This window comes from Serinus canaria, chromosome 8, assembly GCF_022539315.1.
Source record: "Serinus canaria isolate serCan28SL12 chromosome 8, serCan2020, whole genome shotgun sequence".
Classification (NCBI taxonomy): Eukaryota; Metazoa; Chordata; class Aves; order Passeriformes; family Fringillidae; genus Serinus; species Serinus canaria.
In genome coordinates, this window is record NC_066322.1 from 24,344,107 (window position 1) to 24,367,714 (window position 23,608).

Genomic DNA, 23,608 nt, shown 5'->3' on the forward strand with positions numbered 1-23,608 from the left:
GGCAGAATTCCTCAGCAGCTAATAAAGGTTGCTATTTAAAGCCTTTCCACACTGATCCCCAGCTTTAAATAGCTGCTTGTTCATTACTCAAGGAGCCCTGAGACCACCTCAGTGTAGCAATTAGCTGAGCCCCACAGGTATGGAGCACAGTGGAAAACTCCTTGACAAATTGGATTAGGGTAACACTGAATAGGATTTGCCTGGGGACACATTCAGAACCTCCTGAGTGGTTTCCAAAAGCCTTTTTTTTTTTTTTGGTTGTCTGGTCAGGGTTTTTCCCCAAAAGACATTTGATTAAATTTGAAATTACCCAACTTCTTTGTTTTCCTCTTTACCTTCTTCTCACAGCAGGAGGGAGAAGTGATTCTGGTCCTCAGGAGTCTCATGGATAAGGTCTTACTGAACTCCCAGAGTTTCTAGAATTTGCCTTCATTGAAAAAAAGTATCTTTAGACTGAAAATGTGTACAAGGATGAATGTTTGGACTTGCTTTTCCTCGGGATAGGATTTAATCTGGGCACTGCCCAGGCTCCCCAGGGAATGGGCACAGGCCCAAGGCTGCCAGAGCTCCAGGAGGGTTTGGACAATGCTCCCAGGGATGCACAGGGTGGGATTGTGGGGGTGTCTGTGCAGGGCCTGGAGTTGCACTGATGATCCTGGTGGGTCCCTTCCACCTCAGGATATTCTGTGATTCCATGTTTCAGTGTTGGAAAGATGTGGGTGTTTTACCACAGCAGAGCAGGAAGCTTTTCCTGATTCACCATAACCACAGAAATAACTTCCCCTGCTCTCCTGGGAGGCATCTGAGCCCTGGCCTCATTTGACACAAAAAAAAAAAAAACTTATTGTACAGAAAACCTCTGCTTTAACTTGTTAGAAAGTGCATTTTTATGGCTGCCTTCTGTGCTCTCAGGAATGGCGATTTTTAGACACATCCAATAGGATTTGCCAATGTTTTCTTTTCTCCCCCTGGTAATTCCTATCAGCTGCAGTTGCCATATCTCTGTTTTCAGTCGGTGTTCTGCTGTGTAAATGAGGTGTCCTCATGCTGTGGTGACTCCCCAGGGCTGTGGTGGTGGCAGTGTTTCACAACTGAGTGCTCCTCATGCTGTGTGCAGCACTGCAGTGTTGGGATGGATTTCCTCCATCACTCCCAAAGCAGCAAAGGTGAAAGAGGATCCAAAACCCACAGCAAACTGCTTGTTTTCTTTATTTTGTGGGATACTTGCAGCTGTGGCACGAGCCAAAACCATTAAAGGCTAGAAAGAGAGGAAGAAATAAAAGCTTTTAAAAACACCACTCTCTGGCAGATGTTTGCATATTCCCAATTAACTTGACTCAGTCCCTGTGCCCTTCTGTATGCTCAAGGCTTTGCCCCTCTCCTCCTAAAACTCTAATGTTTTTTTGGGGGAGATGTTTGGTATTGTTGTATCGTTCTTGTCATTACATTTATGTAACCTAAAGAGTTGCACATCTTTCTGTCCTTTGCCATGAGGGGATCTGTGGTTTCACAGAAATTGTACCGATTTTTCCAGCCCAAGCTGGAGCTTTCCCTTGCCTGACCTGTGTTGTGCTCCACAGTTGACACTCCAGATCCCTACGTGGAGCTGTTCATCCCCACTGCCCCTGACTGCAGGAAGAGAACCAAGCACTTCAACAACGACATCAACCCCGTGTGGGACGAGACCTTCGAGTTCATTCTGGACCCCAATCTGGAGAATGTCCTGGAGGTAAATCCCATGGCTGGGCTGGGCAGATGAAGGGTAAAACAACACTGCCTTACACATGTGTGGCACTTGATGTCTCAAGATAACCCCTTTGTTTAAAATGTTAACCCTGGGTTTAGCTGTGGTGCTAAGCAAGCAGTGTTGGATAAATTGAGTTATTCAAGGAGTAGCCTGAAGAGTCATTACAAGATAAGCCTGTGAGTCATCCCTTGGACAGCTTCTGAGGGATTGTAACTTCTTGTTCCTCACATCAGCTGCAGAGTACTCCCTGCTTCCTACCTGATTCAGCTCTTACAGATAGGGAATAGGTGGGGTTCAAGTCAAGTCTCTGCCCATGGAGACAGAGCAAAAGGCTGGTTCTGCTGTGTCCTCCTTGCCTGGAGCCCACCCAGGGCTCTTCTGCACACTCCATGTGCAGCCTTGTTGGCCAAGCCACTCTTCAGTCTCATGTGTTAAACTTCTCCAGGCTGCACTCAAGAGCTGAATGTTAGGTGAGAGTGTTTTCTGAGTGGGCATGGCAAGGATTTAAGGTCAGCTCTGGTTCTTTGTGAGCTCTGTTCATCATAGAGGATGGCCCTGCCACCTGCTCTCTTCTGACCCTAGCTTACAGAATTCGGTCTAAATTGGCCAGCTGGGACAGAGGGTGCAGCCTGGGAAGGTTTTCCTTGAGCCTGTGACCATCAGACCTTGGGTCTGAAAGGGAATTGTGCTTCCTACAAGTTCCCTGGGTTCTGAGGAAGGCTCTACAGTTTGAGCATTACACCCATTGCTTGTTGGATCATGAGGAACTATCCCATGCATCCTGCACTAGAGACAAAAGGCCTTAGGGAATTCACAATTGATTTCCTGGGCATCAGTTCCTGCCTGTTCCTCTGGTGCCATTGCTGGATCTCCTGGAGCAGAGCCTGGGCCCTGCTCTGAGCTCCCCTTCACTTAGGCAGGTTCTCTAGGAATGTTTGAATTTGTTGAGGATGAAATTTGGTTCAAGTGTTTTGAAAAGGATAAAATTACTCCAGTCACAAACACAGCAAGATGGGTTATAGCTAGAAATCTGTCTTCACAATATATTTAGTTATTGTAAAGACACATTTCTGGCTGTTGCTGGTTCTGAGATAGTGCAATAAAATTCCCTGATAATTGCCTGCAGAGAGTAGATGATAACATTTAATAATGGTTAATTGTGGGCCTGGTAGTGTAGGCAAGAGCCTTTGGATTCTGCAATGGAGTGTGGTGTCAGAAATGTGTCAAGTCACCTCCCCACCCAAATCCTCCGTGAATTCTGAAGCTCAGACTCCACAATCCTTGTGACTCCTTGGATTGTTTCAATCTGCATCTTTAACTCCATCTCAAGGGCAGTTTGCCCTCAAGTGTAAGCAGCTCTTCAAAATCCCACTGAGAAGTTTTTGCTCTAAGAGACAGCGCTCAGAGATTGCAGGAATGGGCATAAAGTTCCTCAAGGAAACAGAGCAGTGTAAATACCATTAAAATAATGAGCTCTGTCTTAAAATAAAGAGAATTCATAATTTCAAAGGATTGCTTGTGGCACAGGATGAGGAAAATTCTTTATAGCTGAGAAGAGGCTGATCCCAGATGTAAGAACTAATTATTCAAGTGATTGTATCTTGATTCCTTTTGTTTTCTGCAAAAGCTACAGTCCAAGCCATGAACATGTGATATTTTAGAAGATATAATGCCACAAGGTGGAAAAAGAACCCATAAATCAGATGAGTCTGGAGATCTCATTTAATAAAAACCCTGTAAATGATAATTTGAAAATCTTTCTGAATATCTTACTTGAGGACTTGGAAAGCAGCCATGGGGAAAAAAAGTCTGCTAAATATAGATCCACATGGATTAGAGCAAAAGCATGGAATGGTGATCTGCCATATCCACATTCTTCTTTGGATATGATCACATTTTTGAAAGGTCTCTGCTCCAGCATGGAGGGTATGAGAAGAGACTTGAAGGTCTGGCTGGATACAGAGAGCAGTTTTGTGTTAATTGGAATGCTGCACACTTTGCCAAATCACTGCTGTAACAATCTTGGTCTGTAGAGTCAAGGCTGGGGTATGTGGATTCCATCTTCTCCGAAAAGCTGCTGGATGTTTTTTTGGCTGAGCACAGTTAGAACTATACAAGTTTATCCATAGGGAAATTTTACTGACTGGAAATTTGAAGGTACTGTGCTTTGCTTCTATACTGTATGTGAAATTTGAAGGTATTAGAAAGATGGTGAGATTTGCTGCCAGAAAGGTGCTGAGATTAAAATCCTGTTGTGAGTAATCCTGGTGTGCTCCTGCAGTTCAGTTCCTTGAAATGCCACCTCCACTGTCCATGTGCTTATCCTGTTTTAAAAGAAATGTCACTTGGCACTAGACATTGACTGGGTTGTGTCAGGCCCATTCTTCTTCCATATATATATATATATATATATAATCTTTTTTTTTAACTTCATGCATGAACTTGATGGAATTAAGAAGGGATTTCTTGCACTGGAATTGAATATCTGGATATCTCTTCCAGGTTACTCTCATGGATGCCAACTATGTTATGGATGAGACTCTTGGCACATCCACGTTTGCCATCTCTTCTCTGAAACTGGGAGAGAAGAAGGAGGTCCAGCTAACTTTCAATGATGTAAGTTGGACATTCATGACTTTGCCCTGGTCAGAAGTTTTCTGAGCATTCACTGTTGCCCATGGACAAACACAGAACTTTTAAGCCTTAATTATCTTCTTACAGCCCTGCTGAGAGGACAATTAAGCAAAGCAGTGCCACTGAATCCCTTGGTGTCCCTGCTGCAAGAATCCTCTTTAAAAGTCTAGTTTGGGACTTCCTCTGCCTAAGGCAGTTCCTTGCACACTCAATGCAGTTTAGTTTCGTGGCCTCAGTTAGTGTGAGGTTACTCAGAGTTTGCTGGTCACTGCATTGCCCCTCCTGCTGCTGCCTGTGGCTTTCAGAAAGAATTCTGGAATTCTTTTATCATTACATATTCCACTTTCTGGAAGTGGCTTGTTGTAACACAGACCTGCTAAACATGCAGTGATGCAGGTGATGCAGTAATTGGATTATTCCCTTTAAACATGTCTGCAGATCAGATGGAGTCTCTTGAATGGGGCTTGTCTGCCTGCACTGTAACTCCTGGAAACTGTTCTTAAATCTGGGGGGAATTGAGCTTATTCTGCATTTATTGAAATCTATTATTACCATTTACTGTATGATCAGAGATCTTGATTGGTCACTCTGCTGTTTTCCATGTGACACAACTTTAAAAGCATAGTTAACAGCAAATAACTGGTTAAAGGCCTATTTATTGGAAACCAGAGAGCTTCATATGTGAAGTTTAGCATTTCATTTGGCATAGCCTTAGGGCACTTGGAATTTTGATACCCTCCATTATTTTCCCTTTTTAAAATAACAGCATTTTTGAAGTTTCTGCATATTTATTTCACTAAGTTTCAGTAGCTCTTGGGCTTCCAGAGCATGGGCTGAGAGCAGGTCCTGGTTCTGCCAGGCATGAGGTGGGGCAGTGGGAAAGAACTGATGAATACATTTTGCAAACAGAGTTCACAGATCTCATTCCATTAATACAAGGCCTTGCCTTGCTTGAACTTCTCATCAGTGTTCAGCAAAGCTTGGTAGGGAGTCATAGGGTGAAAAACAGTGCATAAAAGGCAAAGTCACTCTGAAATCTGTAAGCAAGTACTTAAGGGGAGATGAAGTCAGGCTGAGCCTGATATAGACAATGTATACCTAGAATTCCTGAAACTGAAAATGAAATAATATTCCTGAAATGTCTGTAGCAGTCTGTGTAAGGTATAGAAAATGCCATGATAGCTCCCTGTTGGAATGCTTCCCTCCAAGGGTTTCTTTCATGTGCATACATTTTTATAAGCATTGGATCACTGCATGGTTTCAGGAGTGCTTTCTAAATTAGTAATGCCAGGTGGGGAATAATGTAATTGCTTCCCAGCCTTTGAAGTGCTTCCTCAGTGACTCTTCACTCTGTTTGTTCATGTCCTCCCTTTGTTGTTTCTCTGTCTGTTCTTTCTTTCTCCCTCCACCTTGCTCATACCCTTCCTCATTTGCAATTCCCGTGTCAGGAATTGGGTCTGCATGTGGGAGTCAGAGGCAGCTGTGCATCCCAGATCCTTCTCTGCTGTCTGAGGGTCAGGCAGCCCTGCAGTCTGGGCTGTTGTGGCTCCATCCCTGGTGCTCACATGTCCCAAGTGAGGAGGAGAATCTGGTTTTACATGGAGGACACTCTGAGCCTGTCACTCCTCCAGGCTGCACCAGCAAGGCCATTGCACAGAGAGAGGGTGAAAATACCTCTCCATTCTGTCTGAGTTCCACAGCCAGTACTCCTGGATTGTGCCTGACAGGGAATTGGTGCTTTAATCATAATTTTTTAATTTCTTGCCTGCAGGCAGTCCTTTCAGTGCTCTGTGAAAGGCAGAGGAGTCCAACCCATAGCTCGTGGCCAGGCAGTTCAGTGTGGTTGGCAAGTGAAGCCATTGTGCAGTGACATTTATTGCATTTTCCAGCAAGCTGTAAGCAGTCACCCTTCCTGACTGCTAATGAAGGCATGTTTAGCTGTGGAGAGACACTTGGTGGCTCCTGTGGAACACAGAGCAGTGGTTCCCTCACCCAGGTGGCACTTAGGTGTGATCCCCTGCTTCTCCTGCCAGCCACGAGTGGGTGAAGAGCATCAGATCCCCTCAGGACAGAGATGAGCTGCATGTCAGAAGGGATTAGCAGTGCAAGAAAGGCAAGACAGTGGGATCTGAGGAATGAAAGCCAGCACTTACCAACATTTTCCACTGTATTCAGTTCTAGTGGTGTATTTTGAAATCACACTGTGTGCTTTAAAAAAAACCCATAGAAAAGAATCTCATTCATAGGTGCCAAAAATATCCTCCTTTTTTAAAAGAAGTGAAGAGGAAAGAAAAAAATAAAAGTTCTGACAGTAGTAGTTGATGTTCCAGGTGTGTTTGTGGGTTTTTCCTCTTTTAGTGCTGTAACAATATTGATATATTTCTTGTTTAGGTCACAGAAATGACTTTGGAATTGTCTCTGGAAGTATGGTGAGTATCTAATTTTTTTTAAAGGTGAAAACATATCAGTAGCAAAAGAATTTCTTTCATTTAAAACTGTTCATTAAAATTTTCATGGAATCACAGAATATCCTGAATTGGAAGGGACCCACAAGGATCATCAAAATCCAACTCCTGGCCCAGCACAGGATACCCCAAGAGTCCCACCCTGTTGGGATTTTCTTAAAAACATGTGAGGTAGAGTGCAAAAATTCCCTGTTGTAGCATAGAAAGATCAGGTACTGTAAAAGTGATGAGATTTTATTTTCATGTTGTAATTCTGGTATTGACTAAACACCCTTACTGGGACTAAGAGGTGTGATCCTTCCAAATGCTTGCAGGAACGAGGCCATCCCATGTAGAACTCCCAGCCTGGTTTATGTGAAGGCCTTTCCTTCTCAAGGGCTTTGTTTCTAAAAAATCCACAGACCTCACTCAGGTGCAGCTGCATCCTCACTGTTTTACCTTCTCTGGCAACTTGGTCCCTCACCTGAACTTCCAGCTGCTGTTACAGAGCTGCTCCTAAAATGTATTTAAATGTAAATACCACACAGTGAAGGTTTAGGTGAAGATTTAGGGCCAGGAGTTCTCCATGAAAGAGCTAAGCAGATGCCTACCTTTATCTGTCCCTTTTTTCCCCTCTCTAGTTGTCTTTCCCCCTCCTTCTTCACCTATCCTGATGAATGACCATAAATCATATTGAGGCATAAGCACAACAATAGATTTCAAGTCTAAAAATTATTTTCTGAGAGCAAGGAATTTAAGGAGTCATTTTTTGTCTGTAGCTATAAATAGGAGCACTGAGCACTGTAATAGTCAAGTTATTTCCTGATTACTCTGGATGACAAACATCCCCCAGGGATAATTTCTGCTCATCATCTTGTACTAGGAAAATGCATTTGTGGGTGGTCCTTGAGACCACCCTGAACCAGTCAGGCTTTGTACTTTACAAGCATTTCATATCTCTGACATTAAATAAACACAAGATGCTTGGCTGTGTCTTCTTCTTAGGCTTTGAAATGCAAAGGATCTTATCAAGTTCTGCTGCTATTCCCTGATAGCCATGCAGATTTTGGATATCTTCATGGAACATTGCTGCCAGGGACTCTTTTTACCCCTTTTCTTAATCCTATTATTTTATTGCATAATTGGTTGTTTTAAAAAAATGAGAATTATTACCTGAACCTAAATGGATCCTTTCCACCAATCTGGGGAATTATTACCTGAGCCTAAATGGATCCTTTCCACCAATCTGGGGAATTATTACCTGAGCCTAAATGGATCCATTCCACCAATCTGGGGAATTATTACCTGAGCCTAAATGGATCCATTCCACCAATCTGGGGAATTATTACCTGAACGTAAATGGATCCATTCCACCAATCTGGGGAATTATTACCTGAGCCTAAATGGATCCTTTCCACCAATCTGGGGAATTATTACCTGAGCCTAAATGGATCCTTTCCACCAATCTGGGGAATTATTACCTGAGCCTAAATGGATCCATTCCACCAATCTGGGGAATTGTTACCTGAGCCTAAATGGATCCATTCCACCAATCTGGGGAATTGTTACCTGAGCCTAAATGGATCCATTCCACCAATCTGGGGAATTATTATCCAAGCCTAAATGGATCCATTTCACCACCATATGCTTTTCAGTGGGTCCAGGGTGGATTTGTCCACTCCTCCTCTTTGCTGTCCATGGGAGGTGGCAGCTGAAGTTGTACCTTAAGGACAGCACTGAGATCCTTACGCAGCCTCGTGTACTTTTTTTATCCCACAATGTAGAGAAAATACTGAGAAAAGGGCTCAATTTTTCCTGTGCTGTAGGTTTATAATTGTATGTGAGTGCAGAACTCTCTTGCTCTGTTTAATGATTTGCTTTTAATGAGTTCTATATAAAATGCATGTCTTAAAGACACTTAGCACTTTGCCTCCACCACTCTAGAGCGAATGGATGGCGTCACATGAAAAATACCATTTTATTTCATCTTCTGTAAGCGGGTGAGGATTTTCTGCTGGTTTCCTAGGGAGGTGTTTGTGCTGCTGTTTGGAATTGAGCCTCTTGTGACAGCCTGTCCCTTTCCCAAACAGCTCCTCCACAGACCTGCGGTTCAGCATGGCCCTGTGCGATGAGGAGAAGAGGTTCCGGCAGCAGCGCAGAGACAACATCGTGCACAGCATCAAATCATTCCTGGGGGAGAACAGCCACAGCCTGAGCTCCTCCCGTGATGTAAGTGTGCAGAGTTCCCAGCAGGGTTAGCATCCCCCTTTGGAATCCTTCAGTTGCCTGTCAGAGGAAAGAATGAGGTGTGTGAGGTGGAAAGGTTTGATGGAGAAAGATGATAGATGATAAAAATCCTTTTCTTCTGTGAACGTAAAATATTTAGCCTGGAGAGTAATTTTTCTTGGCTCTAAATTTAGAAATTAAAGTTTATGACCAGGGGAAACTATAAAAGGAATAATTCAGATTAGATATTAGGAAGAAATCCTTCCCTGTGAGGGTGAGGAGGCCCTGGCACAGGGTGCCCAGAGAAGCTGTGGCTGCCTCTGGGTCCCTGGAAGTGTCCCAGGCCAGGTTGGACTGGGTTTAGAGCAGCCTGGGCTAGTGGAAGGTGTCCCTGTGATGGCAGTGGATGAGCTTTAAGGTCCCTTCCAAAGAAATTCTAGGGTTCTGTGATTCATTGCCCCTTAAACAAACTGCTCCAATTTTCCCCAGTTTGAATCCCAGGCTTTGTTAAGGTGTTGGCTGTGAGGGGAGATTGCCATCTGAAAAGTGCCTCAGGGTGTGTGAAATACCTGCTGAGTCCTGCAGTGGCTCTGGGCACTCACCCAGCACAGAATATGCCCCTGCATGCCCAGTACCCATCCCATGCTCTGTGACCTTTATCTCTGAAAAACTAGACAGGAAATGAGCTGTTTTAAATTTAGAGTCAGCTTGGAAATTAGTTTATTTCTTCCCTTCCTTCTTTTCCTTGAGCCAGTTTGACTGGATTAGGATTATGAAGTTCTATTTCTTTGAAACATGAGGAACTGCAGCTTTCCTTGACTTGCTGGTGCTTTGGACCAAGCCAAGAGGAGAAGTCAGCAGATCTCAATGGGCTATGGTGGCTTGGGGCATCTCACAGAATCAGGGAATGGTTTGGGTGGGAAGGGACTGTAAGGATCATCCAGTGCCACCCCCTGCCATGGGCAGGGACACCTTCCACTAGCCCAGGGTGCTCCAAGCCCTGTCCAACCTGGCTTGGACTCCTCCAGGGATCCAGGGGCAACCACAGCTTCTCTGAGCACCCTGTGCCAGGGCCTCACACCACAGTGAGGAAGGGCCCAGATCCTCCTGGGCTCTGCAGTGGTTTCATCAAACACTTCATTATTTAGAGTTAACTAAGAATCCACTTGGTACAGATCTGCTTAGTTTGTTGTACCTTTCCCATTCTCTCCCTTCCTTGCCCATTCCCTCTCACCTTCTGCTTCCAGAATTGTGAGAGGAACACTTTGTGCCTGTGGGGGTGCCAAGCAATGAACAGAGTCTATGAATTAATCTGGATTGATCCCTTCATTGCTATTGATTCCTTCTGTGCATTTTAAATATAAGGAGAATGTGACAGTCTTTTGCAACCAGCACTGAAGAATGTCTTTTACATTTCCCTGATGTTTTGAGCAGCTGGTAAATGTTTTATTGTTGTGTACTTTTGAACTCTGTCTTGCTTCATGAAACTTTGAGGCACATGAAAGAATATAACAAGTATTGTTCATATTCTTATTGGACTGGGGAAAAAAAGTGTGTATTGAGAAGGAACATTTTCAAAGTTTCTTAATTTTCAATTCAGTTATTTTAATCTTAACACATGCAGATCCTCTCAAAGTAGGAATCTGTCAATGTGACATTGGTGTGACCTAGAGCAGAATATGATCTTCCACAGAAAGGATGTGGTTATCCTGCCAAACTCCATTTGGAGCTGGAGTGATACTCATTGCCTCAGGTCTCAGTTCCATGGAGGTGGTATCTGTGCATGAATTATTACAAAGGACAGCTAAGATATCTTATTCTTTGTGTCATCATCTTCCCTTGATGTTCCTCACTGACTCCAGTAGTGAAATTTTATCAGTTAAATTGCATCTTCCCAGACAGTAACTGTAGGTATCCTCCCATATGCCAAATGTGTATTTCTAAGCTTACAGAATTTTTATCTGTTTCTAGCAATGGAAAAACCCTTTCTGTTCAAATTAAACTCTAGCTTCACTTTTACTGCTGCAGATGGACAGTAGCAGGAGGATTTATGGGATGTTTGAAGTCTTAACATGAAGTTGGGAGACGCTGAGTAGTTTTAGCTGTCTGTGGGCCTTGTTTAATCTTGAACAAGTCACATACTCAAAATTCACCCAGGTTGCATCATCTCTGAGTGGCTTGTGCTTTGCAAGGATGCTGAGAGGCTTTAATACCTCTGAATTCATTATACATGTCTGGATGGGGAAGTGAGTAGTTCCAAATTTCCTAACTTAATCCTGAGGCACATTCTGGAAACACAGAGGTAGAGATTTCTCATACTTCTATTATTGCTAGGTTTATTTTTTAAATTTTTGCTGCTTCAAGCAATTTTCTAAAAATACCATAATCTTCCAAAGAAAGTTCTCTGTGACTGGATTTGCAGAACAATTTTGTAATAATCATTTGTGTGCCCTATGGCATTCTTTTTCCACCACAGGTATTCAGATTTTGTGCACTGTGTTTCCAGGGCATTTGGATAAAGATGTCTGCACTACTCACTGCCAAAACAAGATTTAGTATGGTTTAGATTTTTTTCTTGCCTGATTACTGGAAGATAGGATTAAGAGCCTTTTGGTTTGAGTGAACTCATGTACTGGTGGTTCTGTACAAAGGATTTGGGGCTCAATAGAAGAGTGTGCAGTCCTTGGTATCCTCTTTTCTCTGTTCTTCATTGGGATGTGGTTTCTTGATTCTTGGCTTTGGGTGCTTTGGGTGCAGCTCCTTCCCCCCCTCCCTGCCTCTGCCCTATTTATCCCATAGAGCAACTTGCAGGATGAGTGTATTTCATTTCAGTTTTTACTGTTGTGTGCCCTTAAGCACATCAGAAACTGAATTGAAGTTAAAAAGCTGGTTTAACAAACAAGGAGGGGGCAACCAGCTGGAGTTGGGCTCTGCTCCCAGGGAACAGGGACAGGATGAGAGGGAATGGCCTCAAGTTGTGCCAGGAGAGGATTGGGTTGGATATTAGGGAAAATTTCTTCATGGAAAGGGCTGTAAGGCATTGGAAGGGGCTGCCCCTATCATCCCTGGAAGTGCTCAGAAAATGCCTGGATGTGGCATTTCAGGGACAAGGTTTAGTGGTGAACACGGTGGTGATGCTGGACTGGTGGTTGGACTTGATGGTCTTGGAGGTCTTTTCCAACCTGAAGGATTTTGTGATTCCATAGTCTACCTTCCCCTGGCTGTACCCACCCTTCCCAGAGCAGGAACCTGGGATGCCCAGAGTGCCTGTGGAACAGGAAGCATTTGCAGTCAGGATGTTGGTGACTCTCCTGGGCATCCCCAGCCCATCTCCACAGTGGATTCCTCTGCCTCCTGAGGGACTCTCCCCTTTTCCCAGTGCCAGTGCACTGATGGGTGGAGCAGTGGTGCTCTGGGAGTGTTCTCACATGCCTTCTCCAGGCTTGCACCTGCAGGTGACATCTCCATCCTGTTGGGATGTGTCTGCTCAGGCTGAGTGGGCAGTGCTCCTGAGGAGCTTTCAAAGCCTCCCCAGGTTATTAAAGGAGTGATTGCTGACATGGCTCTTCCTTCAAAGCAGCTGCTCCGTTATTGGGGTGTTGGCTTAACAAAACATATCCCAAATCCTTCCCTGGGCTGTGTCATTTTTGGGATAGATCCCTATCTCTGGAGCTGCACGATGAATTCCTGTGGTTTCTATTACTAAAGCTGAACACTTATGAAGGAGGCAACAGAATCATCTCACTGCATCAGGAATAAGCAGTTTTGGGGAGTGGAAGCCTCAAGAAACATCTTGAGTGCCTTGGTCATTGTTCACAGGCATTTCCTTGGGACAGTCAGTGCTCAGGGGAGTTTCATGGCTTGGAGCAGGGAGTCTGCAGAAAGAACAGGACTCTGTCATACATGGATCCTTTTCCTGTCACTAATCCTGTCTATTGGCACCTGGAATTGCCTTTCAGGGAGATTCTTGACAGATTAGCAATTTGATCAGATAGGGGCTTTCTGCACAGCTGTGTGATTCTTTTTATGCTCAGTAACAACCAAGAGGTGGTTCCTTTGTTACCCCTGAACAGTGGAAAATCCTCCTGGATTTTGGAAACTGGGAACCAGATGAGCCCCTTACTTAGGCCAAAACATGTGATGGTGGGAGCAAATGAATATTTATTTTATTTTGTCTTCTTTTTAGATACCTGGGGAAGCTGTCCAGTTGAGGGGAACAGCCTGGATGTCAGGGCTGGGCAGTAAGAAGGAGAAAAGTGTAAAATGAACCCCTGTGGACACAATTTTAACCTGGTGCCATAATAAACATGGTTCTGCTCACTCCTCTCTTGGTGGCTGAGAACCTGTCCAGATCCCCATGAATTCCCATTAGCTCTCTGGTAGTTTTTGCAAAGTGATGGTAAAACTGAGATTGTCTTCATGCTTTGTAGTAATCGTGGATGTTTTTGTTGTAAAACTTGTTTTTAAACTCCCAGCCAAAATATTATTTGTCTCTGTTCTGTTTCTCATCAGTAAGTGTTACTGCCTTTGGCTCTGTCACAATGATACAAATTGGATTAAAGCTGGTGTTTAGATTGCTTTACAATCCCAGTGGTTTTGTAACTGAATAGTTTATTTAATAACTGAATTTAATATCTCCTATATTTCACATCATGGATAAGAAGGACAGACTTATTTTATGCTACAAGTGGTGACTTGTAGCATAAAACAAATAAATTCTAATTCTTCTTGGGGTGTCCAGGGGCTGGCCTGGGTGCTCCCAGGGCATGTCCTTGTCCCTGATGTGGTGCTGGTGTTGTCTCATCCCTGCAGGTGCCGGTGATCGCCGTGCTGGGCTCGGGAGGGGGGTTCCGGGCCATGGTGGGCTTTGCTGGAGTCATGAAAGCACTTTATGAGTCAGGAGTCCTGGACTGTGCCACCTACATTGCTGGGCTCTCTGGATCCACCTGGTAAGGCCTTCCTCTTGCTTATCCTCAGCTTCCCTGCAGCAGGTTCTGAAGGAATTGTCACCAGAGCTGGCTTATTTCTATGGTTATAATTCACGTTTATGAAATTATGGTTATAATTTCATGTTTTACACATCCAAGTCTGCTGGGGGAGGTGTTTTGGATGTCCCAAAGAGCAAGGACAGTTCAGGCTCCAGGTGCTCTTCCAGGAGCTTTGAGAGCAGGAATGGATGGAAAGAGGTGCCACACATATGCACCCATGTTTCTATATCAACACCCCATGTGTGTTGTTTTATTTTCCTGATGAAAAGTGAAAAACCAAAAAAATCCCTTGTGATTTGAAGCTGATGACTCAATCAGCCCCAAATGTGTTCTATGCTTCAGGAAGGCTTTTAGAGCACCTTAAAATCACTGAAAGATCTTCTGCTCCATTTTACCCCCAGTGTGAAACACTGGTGGATTTACTGGGGATGTCTGGGGCCTGGCTGCCGCCACCCTGCAGGGCCTCCCTCTGTGGATTACCCCCTGTCTCAGTCCCACTGGCACTGTTTAATTTAGACAATACATCAGGTTTTAAAACAGTTCATTTAACCTTGAGGAGTAGGCACAGGCATTGATGGGCAAGATCTTCAGTTCCTGATGAGTGGCTGTGAAGAACACAAAGTACTTGAGATGCCCAGGGAAAGGACAAGGAGTAATTGGATTAACTCTTAGGGGAATTGCTGCAGTGAGAGTGGCCAAGCAGGAGAATGTGTTGAGCCATCCTCACCTGAGGCTGGGGACGGTGTCATCCTCAGGCTGACTCAGTGCTCATGTGAAAGCTGAACTTCACTGAGCACCAAGAGGCTGGAGCAGAGACCTGAGGGATGAGATTCTACAATTGTCTCAATTCTTTGAGATACAAAGACTTGTTGTAGTATGAACAAGCAGGGAATCTGCCTGGGATGAGTTTTATCAGCTGGTTTAGCTCTAAGGAAGCACATGAATTTTAATTCCACACTTGAACCCCAGAGTTGACTCTTGGAGGAGATAATGATCAGTTCTATTCCTTGTATGGGTTTTTTTTGTCAATTATTTTTCTTTGTGTGAAGCTTGCTTCCCCTCTCCCAGACTAGAGGGAAGCTTTCAGAATGCCAGGAGGGTTTGAAATGCCAGAAGTGTTTGTGAACTAGAGTAAATTTCTCCTTTAGATTGCACTATAAAAGGTGGGAGCCCATCTCTCACTGGTGGTGGGGGCAGATTTGTCACTGTCCACTGAGAGAGATGGATGGATTTCTGTCACGCTGTGAGAAGAAGGTGGTGGATGAAGAGCAGTGGAATAGAGCAATGTGGTGTTAAAACATTACCTGTGTTTCTAGGGAAGGGTTTGCAATCCCTGCTCAGGACAGACGTCACTTTGCTGGCTATGAGGTCCTTTTTGGGGAAAATCCAGGGGTGAATACGTAGTTGATCTAATGTAAACCTATAAAATCTGAGTTAAAATAGTGAGATTATCATTTATATTAGATTATCTGAACTGCTCCAGTCAGAAACAGATTGGAGACAGTTTGTGTTTGAACAAATTTGCCTTTGCTCTCTGATGTCATCTTTCAGTCTGTCCTTGCTTGATGAATAAATAAATTGACACTTTGGCACTCCCTTCCTTTTCTTTCTTTTCCATGTAGTCTGTCTTTTGGGAATAATTATCTTTTCTTCTTTTTTTCCTAAAGGGTGGAGAATTCCTTTCCTGATGGGACAGGCAGGTTTTTACTTGTCCCCTCAGCTGCATGCCTAACCTTGGAGCAGTGCTTTTCTGCCATCTTGCTTCAACCTTGTGCTGACTTCTGCAGCTTCATTCCCTTTCCCTGCACCCAGGAGCTCACGTGGAGCCTGTGGATGGAGTCCTGGCAGCCCACGTGGGGCAGAGCTGGTTGTGCTGTCACACAAATGGCTGGGCATGACCTCAGGGCCAGGCTGACCCCGTGTGTGTCTCAGAGCTGTACCTGGGCCAGGTCACTGGGTAAATAATAGTAAATGAGCCTGTCACAGATTAGAAGGGCCTGTCTTGTGTGACCTAACCCAGCCAAGTGGAAGCCAGGGTTGCCTGCACTCATGTCTGAGCTTTGTTTACAGTAAAACTAAACTTGTTTCTTAGTGACAAACTCATGGTTTACCTCATCCTCACAGCTCTCTGTGCACTTTGTAGTTACTGTGCTTCAGGTTATTGTGGAAGCATCATATCCTGGGAAGTAGGGCCATATCCAAGCCAGAACCCCCCTTGCCCTGGGCTGAGCCCCCAGCCTGGGCAGCAGGGGAGGGATTGGGATTCTGCCCCTGTGCCCCTGAGCTCAGGTGAGACCCCACCTGCAGAGCTGCCCCAGCACAGGAGGCACCAGGATGGTCAGAGGGATGGAGCAGCTCTGCTGGGAGGGAAGACTGAGGGAGTTGGGACTGTACAGCCTGGAGAGGAGAAGCTTTGGGGTGACCTCACTGTGGCCTTGCAGTACCTGAAGGAGCTGAAAGGAAACATGGAGAGAGACAATAGGACAAGGGGGAATGGCTTCCTGCTGGCAGAGAGTAGGATTAGATGGGATACTGGGAAGGAATTGTTCCCTGTGAGGGTGGCAGGCCCTGGCACAGGGTGCCCAGAGAAGCTGAGGCTCCCCCTGGATCCCTGGCAGTGTCCAAGGCCAGGCTGGATGGGGCTTGGAGCAGCCTGGGACAGTGGAAGGTGTCCCTGCCCATGACATGGGGTAGGACTGGATGGGCTTTAAGATCCATTCAACCCAAACCATTCTGGTATTCCATGATACACTGAGAAAGTTCAGGAATTTTTCAGTAGTGATAATGAACTGGAGGGCAGAGAGGTAACTCTTACAGGGAGAGAGCTGCATGTGTCCTTCTAGCACCTCCATTCTGCCACACAGCTATGCTAACAGGAGCTCCTTTCAGCTTAGGATGTTCTGTCTGCTATCCCTTAAACAGAAAAATGAGGACTCTTTAATCATTTGCTTCATACACATTATGGAAAATGCATGTTGAGTGTTTGATCCTGTGCTTATATTTAGAACAAATTGCTCAGCTTTTTATGCTTTGAGAAAAAGGAAATTATGATTTCCTACAAATGGAGGTTAATTAACCTGATTTAATCAGTAACTGTATCAACTCATGTATGAATTTCATGTAGCTTCCAGGCAGCAGTGATGCTCACAGAGGCTGTTTGCCTTTGCAGGTATATGTCAACTCTGTATTCCCACCCTGACTTCCCAGCCAAGGGCCCAAAGGAGATCAATGAGGAGCTGATGAACTCGGTGAGCCACAACCCCCTGCTGCTGCTCACCCCTCAGAAGGTCAAGCGCTACATCGAGGCTCTGTGGAACAAGAAGAGCTCAGGGCAGCCTGTCACCTTCACAGACATCTTTGGCATGCTCATAGGGGAAACACTGATCCATGATGTGAGTGCTCATTTAAGCTGTCAAACTCTTATATCATTCCCACTGTTACTATTTCTTTGAAATGACCTTAGTGGCATATAATAAAGGGTGCACGTTTTGCTATAAGAAGCAGCATTTGCTTTAAAAAGTACTAATTTCAATGTGAAAGGTCCCCTTGGTTTCTTTGAAAATAAGACAACAGGAGAGCTTCATATTGTATTCTATAATTGAAAATTCTTAGTTGGCTGAATCAGGCACAAAGATTTCCAGTTATGAGTCAAGTGAGCAGCAGCTGGAATTGATCTTGTGGCAAGATTGAAATGTGTTAATAGAGTTGCAGATGTGTTTTATACACTTCTGTCCCTACACTGATGATGGGTTTTAAACAATTTAAAACTGAGACAGAGGCAGCACAGCATTTAGTGGCAGATGTATAGAATTCTATCATGCTGAAGGGCTGTGAATGGTTGTGTGAGGTTGGTTAGAAGTCCCTGTGTACCAAGAGATGAAAAAAATGCAGAGGTTTAATTTAAATCAGAACCTGACACATCAGTGAAAAACTTTTTGTATCAAATTTCATCGACAGGAGGAGTCTCTCAGACCTTTATATAAAATAAACATGTGATGTTTATATTGTTAAACATATATATATATATCAGCAAGCCTTTCCAGAGTGTGTTTGGGACCAATATCTTTCTTTCCCTGCAGAGGATGGACACCACTCTGAGCAACATGAAAGAGAAGGTCAACAATGCCCAGTGTGCTCTGCCACTCTTCACCTGTCTGCACGTCAAACCAGATGTGTCAGAGCTGATGTTTGCAGGTGTGTTCCCAGTCTGTGTTGAGTCACTTGTGGCAAGGAGGGAGGTGTGTGGCTGGTTAAAAAGCCTTTTTTCTTTTTAATGTACCTGAGACTAATTGCATCTTACTTCTGGGAATCTGACAGAGTGATAAGAAGTTACTCAGGGTTAGATGATGACATATTCAGGTAGGAGTGCCAAGCCAAAGAGAAACCTGGTGACTTCAGCAGGGAAAAGATGTTTAAATTAGGGTATCAAACAAGAAAAGGAAAATGTCCTCAGTCGCCTTCTCTTTCAGAGAAGGGTGACATCAACAGTTAGACTCGATGATCTTAGAGGTCTTTACCAACTCTAATGATTCTGTGATTAAAATTGGACAAACAAATGAGATATAATGCCTCTTTTTCACTTCTTGCCCAGTGTGAAGTGCTGTCTGTAACACAAAAAAAACCCTTTTATTTGTATTTATTCCATAGGTTTTAATCCCCTCTGGTAACTTCAGTTGAGAGTGGGTCCAGTTGAGGAAGATGCTGCACTAAGATAAGGATGTGTGCATCTATAGTTATATACAAGGCTGGAAAGGGAAGTGCCAGGTGATTTGCCTCAGGCTGAAATGTCATTGTATTTCCTATAATAGTTATTTGGAGAAGTGGCTGTCAAAGCTTTGGTTGGAAATAAAAATGAGGAATTATAAATTAGGCTAAATATTTCATGGGAAAATATGCCTTTAACTTTCCTACTTAGGAACCAGATACCTTTTTGTTTGAAAATAGGAGTATTTTGGGGTTTAGATGAACTTCCATTTTTCAATCTATTTGAACTGGATTACTGTTTTAAAACCAAAATGATCTTTTGTTAATAATGCCTTTCTCTAAGCAAGATCAGAAGCACCTGGAGGCTTTACTTTGCTCTATAAAAAGGTATTCCCTGTGCCAGTGGATCTTGGGTTTGCATTTTGCCAAAATGACATCCCTGTCATTACAGAGGGTGCTAGATCTTGATTGCTTCTTATCTTAAGCTCCATCACTCCTTTTAGCTGTTCCTGATGTGAGAGCTGCAGTAAATTTTGTAGGTTTTGTAGGTTTTGTAATTTAAGAAATCTCCTTCAGTGCAAATGCAAGCTGGAGGTGGACTAACACAAATTAATTCTAATTCTCAGTTCAGCTTTGCTGTCACCCTGGTTCTGCATACATATCTGCCAATTCATGTTTATAGAGCTAAAAGGAAATAGGAAAATCCTGGACTGGGACTTCACTGAAATCACCTTCTGTTCCAGTGAACGTGAAGATTTGTGGGTGACTTATTTGGAAAATAGGATGTTGTATTTGACTTAGCTCAGATAAGCATTACCCTTACCTGACATGAAACTCCCAGCAGTCATGATTAAAGCTTTCCTTTTCAGGAAAAGTGTTCACCTTCTGCTCCACACGTCAGCAGGAATATCCTGAGGGTGGATGACAAGTGGGGATATTTCCAAGCTGTCTCTTTCACCTTTCTTTTATAGAATTACTTCTGATTTATGTCCAGTCAAATCAACCCCTGCTAAAAATAGGGAAGGTGAAATAGATAAATGAGTGAAGTGCTAAAAAGGAAAGATATGTTTTTTTTATTTGCTCCCTTTTTGAACTGAATTCTCTGATGGAAGCAGCTCCACTGGTATAAAAAAAAAAGTTTCCAAATCAGCTAAGATCCATTTTCAAAGGCCTACATCAATAGAATCTGCAGCACTTTTGATATTTTCTGCTAAGATCAGAAAATGCATTTGAACATTTTATTCCATTTTTTTTTTGAGCTCTCTGTTCTATAAAATGGACTTTTAAGGAGATCTTTGGCAGTGTTTGAATTGATAAGTTTATCAGCTGCCTCTCAGCTTTGCCTTTGATACTGGCTTCCCCACAAAACTTTTGGTTTGGGTAGAATCCAAATGCCTCTGCTACAATATTTCACAACCTTTGGGATAGTCAGTAATTGGTTTTGTGCCACTTCTGTCACTGCTCTCCATGTTCTGGTGGAATTGCAGTGAAGGAAAAGCAGCTTGGAAAAGCACACGTGGCAGGGAACCGTGCTGAAGCAGGGGATGAAAACCAGATGTGACTCTGTGTTCCTCATTTGTAATCTCTCCTTTTATACCTCTGGTTTTCCAACCTCATTCTGTTCACCAAAGTTTATTGTGATAAGAGAAATGAGGATTCGTTCCCTACTGAGACATCACTGACCTTGATTTGATATCCCTAATGGTTATTTGGCTTCCCATTTCACTAAAATTTCTTTGCTTGGTTCATTTCTCCATCATTTCCCTCCATCCAGAGATTTCTGACTGAGCAGTTTTGTTTCTGACTTTGCAGACTGGGTGGAATTCAGTCCATATGAAATTGGAATGGCCAAGTATGGCACTTTCATGTCTCCTGATCTGTTTGGAAGCAAGTTTTTTATGGGGACAGTGGTGAAGAAATATGCTGAAAATCCCTTGCATTTCCTGATGGGTGAGTATGTGACAGAAAGAGACTTAAAAAGAAAAGCAATTTCAGTCATTCATGGACTTCTAAATGCAGTCACACAAAGTGTGAGACAGGAAGTGGAGCTCTCAGTTTGTTGGAAGGCATTCATTTAAAAGATTTCACAGATGTGGATTGGCATTGTCAATTTGTTTCTAATTTCTGTGGGGTTTTGTTCTGATTTGGACATCTGAGCTTATGACTTGGCCTGCTCCAAGCTCAGAGGTGTGTTCAGAGAGCAGCCGTCTGCTTCAGTAGTGCTTATTAAGATTTGTGGGGTTTATTTTCCTTCTGCCCATCACCATTCATTGTTTATTTTTTCTCTTTCAGGTGTCTGGGGCAGTGCATTTTCAATATTGTTTAACAGAGTCCTTGGTGTCTCCAATTCTCAGAATAAAGGGCCCACCATGGAAGAAGAATTAGGTACTATTAGTAAATAATTCCACTATGCAGAGCAATTACTAGCAAGATTCTCCCTCTGTGGAAGGATGGCACTGCTTGTAGTCATATAAGAATGTGGAATTAATTACCTTTAATTGCTGGCACTGCTGGATGCTGCTGAGGTGGGGAAAGAGCACTGGGAATGTTCTTTCCTTTCTTTCATTTTTGTTTCTGGTCACTCAGAGCTCCTGAAAGTCACATTCATCTATCCAGCTCTTTTCTGGTAGCTAATAGAATCCTCTCTTCATGATGTTGTGTGATTTTTGGGGAGCAGAAGCTGACAAATATTTAATAGTCACTTGTGTAGTCTTTTGACACTGGGCTATAAAAGGGTTTAGCAAAATGCTCCTGAATTTTCTAACCTCTGGGTTGTTAAATTGCTCCATTCTAACCACAGCCTGTTGGTTATCTGGTCCTTTACTTGGAAATTGAGTGGTTTTGGTTTCACTCCTGGTACAGAAATGACAAGGTGACTGTAAAGAAAGAGTTGTGGCTTGGTTTGGATGGACTTCATCAAGTTTTATCTGAGAATTTAGTTAATGATAAAAGGCTTTTCACACTTCTGTTTCCTGTTGAGAAAACAGCATTACAGGGGAAGATCTGACCAATAAAGAAATTGTCCTAGACAGCCAGAGCTTTCTGAAGAGCAAGAAGAGCAGATGTAGATTGAGATAGTTTTTAAATAATAACCTCTGTCTGCCTCCTAATGGATGGAATTCAGCTGCTTGCTAATCTCTTTATGGATGAGAATGAGACCTCCAGGTTCCTATTTCTGATACAACTCCTGAGTGTTAACAGCTCCTCATGGAGGATCCCTGTCAACAAATGTGATCATGGGAAAGTTTGCTTTTGAAAGATAGTGAGACACAGAATGTTATCTGTTGTCTGTGACTCATTTCACATATCATTTAAAAAATACTCTTTGAAGTGGGATCAGATGTGAAAATATTGATGTGACTCGAACCACAGTCTGGAGCAGAGCTGGAGATGTCCCAGTGCCACCTTGGCACCACAATAACATTTTCCTAATTCAGTAGGAGCTACTGAGAGGACAAAAGCTAAACATCTACATTTAAATGAAGGTGAATAAAGTGTGTCAGGTATGCAGAGGGGAGTGGGAGGTACTGCTTTAGGGTTGCATCTTCTTTTCCAGCCCAAAAATTGCAGGCTAAATCCAATGCTTGCTGATCACATTATAAGGTCCACAGCAGACCCAGTCTCTTCAGCTGTATTTCCTATTACAAAGACTGAGAATTTTATGACTCAGATTGTTTCAAAATTCTTAACTGTTCTGCCAGTTAAACCCCAGCAGATTAAAGGAATTTATATCTCTTTCAACAGAAAATATTAGGCTAAAGCACCTTGTGAGCAATGACAGCTCAGACAGTGAAGATGAGTCACAGCATCCAAAAGGTAAGGAAATGCTCACATTTCATTTCATTTCATTATTTCCTTTTTCCATCAGCTTTTGTGTGGCTCAGCAGAATAGAGAACAAGAGACCCCAGGAGGTTTTGAGCTTTACTTCATGTCACCTGCTCAAGCTGGCCAGCAGGTGACCACACACGTCTGGAATTCTACATATATCCCAAAAAATGTGGTTTGCTGGGCCAGAGCTCTCCATAAGTCTGTTTCCAGCAAGCTGCTGAGCTCAGAGGCACCTTGGAATTGCTGCCAGCCCCCTAAACCAACACTATCCATTGTTTTCAAGGGTTTAGTGATCAAATATTTACCTGGGAATGGTTTAATGTGTGTTTCCAGCATTCACAAGTGTCTTCTAGCACCTTTAGAAATGACATCTGATACAGGAAATTCCTCATGCATGGCACAGTGTTTGTAACAGTGCCCAAATCCAGGTGCCCAGAAGAGGCACAGCCAAAAAGGGAATGTTGGGCAGCGGGAAGCAAAGATTCTATTGACAATTACCTCTAAGAACCTAAAGCAGCTGGAGATTTCTGGTGTCTTAGTCAGCTTTCTGTATTTGATTATATTTTTGGGGTGATTTCACCTGCAAAAATTGAGTTTTATTTTTAGCAAGTGGAGCAAAGATGAGAGTGCAGCTGTTTGTGATTTCAGGATCTACAGAAGAAAAGACAGTCCTGTATGGTGAGACAGGGAGATGTGTCATTAGCTCAGCTCAGTGATTGCTTCTTCAACTCCCCTTATGTGTAAAACCGTAGGTGGTACCAGGTTTTGTGTTTATTTGTGGATTTCCTGTTTAAACACTACAGCCAGCACCAAACACATTTCCCTCCTAGTTTGTAGCCATAGTGAGCAACCAACAAATCTGGGATTGTAAACACTTTGGAAATCCTTCTCACTTCCATAGAATGTTATTGGACAGCTGTTGGACTTCTCTGATGCTTGTTTTCTCTCTACTTATTTAAAACTCAGCTCCTTTAAACCCTGGCTTAAAGAGGCAAGTTTAAAAGCTGTATTTAAAGTATCAAGCTTGAGCCTGAAT

At 43.4% G+C, this 23,608-nt stretch overlaps 1 protein-coding gene across 4 annotated transcripts in view; it reads left to right on the forward strand.

Moving 5' to 3' along the window:
- The window catches only part of PLA2G4A (phospholipase A2 group IVA), a 67,784-nt gene that overhangs the window by 32,629 nt on the left and 11,547 nt on the right, over nt 1–23,608 (forward strand). For all 4 annotated transcript variants that reach the window (XM_050977565.1, XM_050977566.1, XM_009088419.4 and 1 more), the window contains 10 exons: nt 1,581–1,729; nt 4,250–4,363; nt 6,773–6,810; nt 8,916–9,054; nt 13,864–14,000; nt 17,209–17,431; nt 18,119–18,233; nt 20,556–20,693; nt 21,036–21,128; nt 22,488–22,559. In XM_050977565.1, coding sequence (XP_050833522.1) covers nt 1,581–1,729; nt 4,250–4,363; nt 6,773–6,810; nt 8,916–9,054; nt 13,864–14,000; nt 17,209–17,431; nt 18,119–18,233; nt 20,556–20,693; nt 21,036–21,128; nt 22,488–22,559 — 1,218 coding nt within the window. The remainder of the gene's footprint in view (nt 1–1,580; nt 1,730–4,249; nt 4,364–6,772; nt 6,811–8,915; nt 9,055–13,863; nt 14,001–17,208; nt 17,432–18,118; nt 18,234–20,555; nt 20,694–21,035; nt 21,129–22,487; nt 22,560–23,608) is intronic.